The sequence below is a fragment of the Lipotes vexillifer genome, unplaced genomic scaffold (genome assembly GCF_000442215.2).
Source record: "Lipotes vexillifer unplaced genomic scaffold, Lipotes_vexillifer_v1.1 scaffold848, whole genome shotgun sequence".
NCBI lineage: Eukaryota > Metazoa > Chordata > Mammalia > Artiodactyla > Lipotidae > Lipotes > Lipotes vexillifer.
In genome coordinates this window covers 773312-778311 of record NW_006790234.1, presented here as the reverse complement: position 1 = coordinate 778311, position 5000 = coordinate 773312, and the positions used below count along the sequence as shown (strand labels likewise).

General features: G+C 43.6%; 1 protein-coding gene across 2 annotated transcripts in view; it reads right to left on the bottom strand.

The window, feature by feature from the left end:
• GNAL (G protein subunit alpha L) overlaps positions 1 to 5000 on the bottom strand; it is a 90060-nt gene that overhangs the window by 66703 nt on the left and 18357 nt on the right. The window contains exons 1-4 of one of the 2 annotated variants that reach the window (XM_007463281.1): positions 4438 to 4820; positions 4134 to 4206; positions 3414 to 3468; positions 3012 to 3131 (exon numbers count right to left, since the gene is read on the bottom strand). In XM_007463281.1, coding sequence (XP_007463343.1) covers positions 3012 to 3131; positions 3414 to 3468; positions 4134 to 4206; positions 4438 to 4579 — 390 coding nt within the window. In that variant the 5' untranslated portion in view covers positions 4580 to 4820. Of the gene's footprint in view, positions 1 to 3011; positions 3132 to 3413; positions 3469 to 4133; positions 4207 to 4437; positions 4821 to 5000 lie in introns of those variants that run through there. The other variant, XM_007463282.1, reaches the window with a different exon arrangement.

The window sequence follows — 5000 nt, the reverse complement described above, 5'->3', positions numbered from 1 at the left end:
CAGTGAACCATCCCAGGCCACCCAGGCTGCCCCGGTGTCTGCCATCCGGACTGTCACAGGAGTCACCTCTTCCTCCCCAGAGCCCATCTCCGCCAAAGGCCAGAGCGACCTTGATAAAACACTCAGGTCACGAAAATCCCCTGAGAAGGCTCCAGAGCCCTTCCAGGTCGGGACAGACCAGGCCTAAGAGGCCAGCGAGATCTGGCCCTTGATGCTGGCCCTGACTTCCCCGGCACCATCCCCTAGGCAGGCCACCCGCCAGCCTCACTCTTCTTTCTATGATCAACTGAAATTCAAGTAGGAGGCAATGTACAGAGTAAACCCAAGTGTGACATTCTTAGAGGAAATTCTTAGGATTCCACTAAGATACTGTAGATTTGTCATTATAAAGAGTAATCTCACGTAGAATCTCAAATTCTTAATGATAAAGAAGAATCTTAAACATTCTTCTAAGTTTTTCTTCTAAAGTTAAATAACTCTGAAATTAACTTTTAATGATAGGACATATTTGGTTCAAAAATTGTTCTAGATCTACAGGAAAATAAACAAGATCCTCAAGGAATTGGATTGCGACACAGACTTTCTCAAGGATTTAATCCAAAAAAAAGTACTAGACTTAGTAAATTCGTGTTATGTTTACTATTGAAATACTTGAGTTAGCTCTACTTTTATGATTTTTACAATACACGTTTTCTTTAAACAAAAGTTAATTGTCTTCAAATGTACCAAGTGTTATTAGTATATAAGTCCGAGATTTGTCTTAATGTCACTCTTAAGGGGATCATCAAAACATAAATTCAAGAACTATTTAATCTAATGATATAAATGATGAATATTTCAGAGTACTATAGAATAAGTGTTACTGAAAACTGTGTGCATATTAAAACACAACTTTCAGGAAGAAAATTATATATTAGATATTAATTTCCTCATTTATATAAGTATAGGCTCAGTTGTAAACATAATCTCACTTGACATGGACAGAGACACATATGACAACAGAATGTAGGTTTAAAAACTACCAAAAAAAGTATTACCTCTGAAAAAGTATTACAATTGCATTTTGCATCTGCTGGTTCCCAATTCTCTTTTAGTTTATTAATAGTTAATTATGATTTCCGATAATTTTTTTTTTTTTTTGCGGTACGCAGGCCTCTCACTATTGTGGCCTCTCACGCGCAGGCTCAGCGGCCATGGCTCACGGGCCCAGCAGCTCCGCGGCATGTGGGATCTTCCCGGACCGGGGCACAAATCCGTGTCCCCTGCATCGGCAGGCGGACTCTCAACCACTGCGCCACCAGGGAAGCCCCCGATAATCATTTTTAAGTAGCCTCAACATATCTATACGAAAATACATGCCTTCAATGCAAATGGTTTCTTGAGTTTTATTTTTTTAATTAAAAATCATGCTGTACCTCAACAACACATTTGCAAATTAGGTGCTTTGGATTCCTTAGTAACCCATGTGGGAGTTACTGGATTTCAGATAGAATCTGGGAGCTCTGGTCACATGTGAGTTTGTCATAAACAGAAGAAAGATGTGACAGATCGATACATCTTGATGCTAATTTCTCTTTATATGCTAAGAATAACTTTTCCCTTCGTCAGAACCACATAGGAAACGTTTTATGATGACTTTTAGGCAAGCATGCAGGACAGAATTTAAAACTCAAATACGTGTCTATAAATGTGGAAATCTGAAGTTGAATAAGAACAACGTGATTTCAGCCAGGACCTTGCAGTCTTGGGTGACTTTTCTAATATGTAAATCATCACAGTGAGCTGGGAGGACCCAGAGCTCCAGTTGGCTGAAGCGCGGCTTTGGTCCCCCATCATCTCCTTGAGCCCCCTCCACACCACTCAGTTAAAAACACAGTTAACTAAAAAACACTGTGCCTGCCACGCCAGCTGGCGTGGCCCCCTTTTCTAGGTAGTTCACCACCGCTACCTCTGTCTTTTTAGAAATTCTAGGAGTTTCACTGGCTATATGGGAATGCTTATCAGAAACAAAAATCACATGAGAGGATGTAAAAAAAAAAGCTTTAAAATGCAATTCTTATCCGCCATCTGGATACAGAGCCTACACGGCAGGTGTGTTCTACTGAAGGGGAGGGGAGGGGGCACATGGGCCCATCTGTCTTACACACTGGGTCCTGCATCAGCTTCCCTCAGAAAAGAGGATTCTGAGAATGAAAAATGTCTCAAGACCACCATGCCAGGCAGTGGAGACTTTGAAATACTGTTTTGGAGGGGTACACATGCACACACACACATGCTCTTTGGGCACAATCGTTAACAAAAATGATTTTCTGAGAAATTGAAAAACTATTTTCTCCTTCAAGACATGTTTAATCAAATTACCAAATAACAATATTTTAAAGAAACATATGTCCACCAAACAAGAGAAAACTAATATTCATAACACCCTTTCACATAAGCAACATTGCCATCCAAGTGATTAGAAAAGCAGCCCTAAATCCTGCAGATCTGAAGTAAATCACATTTTCCCAGGATACAGTCAACATTCAGAAGTAATCCATGTATGACCTACAGCTGGCATGCGCCTCTCATTTGAGCTGAAGGATGCATGTCTTTTAAGAGTGAACTGAATTCTGTTCTATTACTCCCAAGAATGCAGTCACATACCATAAAGCCTTTCTCTCTGCTCATGTAATTTCTACTTTTTTGTTTTCTGGGAAACGGCTTAATTGTTGATTTAGGAATACACAGAGGAAAAAGTACTACCAATATTTCTTAGAGGTATGCTGTCTCCCTGATCATCACCCCCACCGATATACTCATAAAAGCATTTCTTACAATCTTACTGTCTTTAATATTTTTAACACGTTAATATTTGGGTATGGAGGGAAGCACTTCTCCTAAGCAGAGAGCTAGATTTTGAAGAAAGTCAAAGATGAAATAATATTAACGTTGGTTCTCAGTAAGCCATCTCGTTAAAAAAACTGTTCCACCGTGTACCATTTAAAATATTTCAGTAAGGATTTACTTACCTGGGAATATTCAAAGTCAGTGATGGGGGCTATGCTCTTGATATAGTCTGATCGAAACTGGTTTTCTGGGTTGGCCAGTGGAACTGGGGGAATTATAGTACTCATCGCCGAAACAATTGTCTAAAGTGGAGTGAAGGAAAAAGATACATGGATAAATAAACCATTTAGGCTCCATGTGTGGTAATCTAGTGCATAATTTCTGTCTACGCAGTTTGAGGGAGCAGAGGGTGCAACCTTACTACTGAACAAATATTTTTAAAAACTCCTGGGATTTCCCTGGCAGTCCAGTGGCTTCCACTGCAGGGCGCACGGGTTCAATCCCTGGTCGGGGAACTAAGATCCTGCATGCTGCACGGCAAGGCCAAAAAAAAAAAATAATAAATAAATAAATAAATTCCTTACCACAATAGCATCCTTAACGTTTTTCCGGATGTCCAGAATTTTCTGTTTCTTCTCCCTGTATGAAAACAGAATGGTTATTAATTAACTTTACACATTGCCCCAAATCAGTTGAGTGGGATTTAAAATTCCCAGCTGCAGGGGGTCTACAATGGTACTACCAGAGGTCAACATCAGCCCCAGGACAACAGTGCAAAGTTTTTTATGTGGAAAAGGAAAACATCCACCTTTTCTGGTTTGGACTCTAAACAAACGTGCACACACCACAATCTCTAGCTCTAGACAACAACACAGGTTTTACGTAACATGGCAAAATCATCATGACTATTGCATATAAAAACTACAGGGCTACACCTGTAAATATATTTTATTTGAATCTATCCATATGTTGATTGAAATAGATGCAGACAAATGATATAGAGAGAAGTATATATAGACACATTGGTTAAGTGTGCTCAGCGCAATATCAATAATGCAGATCAATACCTCAAGAGTATTTAATAAATCATATATTGTTATTTTATTTTGATGTAGACACTGCCAGAAGAAGGATTTGCCTAAATATGCCAAATTCAACAACTTACTTTTATATCCCCACCCCCCCAAAAGTCGACTCAAAGATCAAATTAACTGTTTAGAGAAAACACTTTGGGGGAGGCCGGGAAAGCAGTGACAAAATTTGCGTGCAGTTGGAAAGTAAACCCGAAATCGGTCATTCCTTACTCGGGATTAAATCCATTGACGTGCAGGATCCTCATTTGTTTGACGATTGTGCTTTTCCCAGACTCACCAGCCCCTACAAACAAACAGAGAGAATGCTGTGATCTGTGGCCGGGGACCGTAGCCATCTCTCACGCCTACCGAGACTGAATTAGTGTCCTGCCCCCACGCGGGCGTTTTCAGGTGCGCTCTCGCTATCTGCGGGGGCGCGGGCCCTGCCCGCCCGGCCCTCTCCGCGCTCCAGACCGTGCGCCCCGGGCCGTGCGCCCCGCTCGGGCCGGGCGCCGCCGCACGCCCCTCGCCTTACCCAGTAGCAGCAGGCGGTGAGTCGCTTTGTAAGCCAGGCGCTCCTTCTGCAACTGCTTCTCGATCTTTTTGTTGGCCTCACGTCTTTCCTTTTCATCGACGCCCTGGTCTTCTGGCGTCTTGCTGTTGCCCAAACACCCCATGCCTGACCGCTTGCGTGGACGTCAGGCGCAGTTAGGAATTGCACAAAAGTAGAGAGTTGTAGGTGTGTGTGGATCCTGCGGCGGCCCCTTCCTCGCTGCTGAAAGAGATGCTCAGGTCTCTCGGTGTTTTCCGATCGGAACAGGCGTTTCTTCTCCCTCCCCCTCCCCGCCGCGAACTCTCCACTCAGAGGACACAAGGAAGACGCGCGGAGCCAACTACTTTTAAAAAACACTTTTTAGAACTATCTGCTAGATAAACATAAGTGAGCGGAGACGGGGCCAAGGGCGGCAGGGCCGCCGGAGCCAGGGGGTGGCGCTGGCCCTCCCCTCACCCCGCGCCCGATGCGCTGCCCGGGGGGACCCCGAGCAGGCACGCTCGGCCCGGTGCCTGGGCCCCGCCGGCGGCGGCCGAACGCGGCGC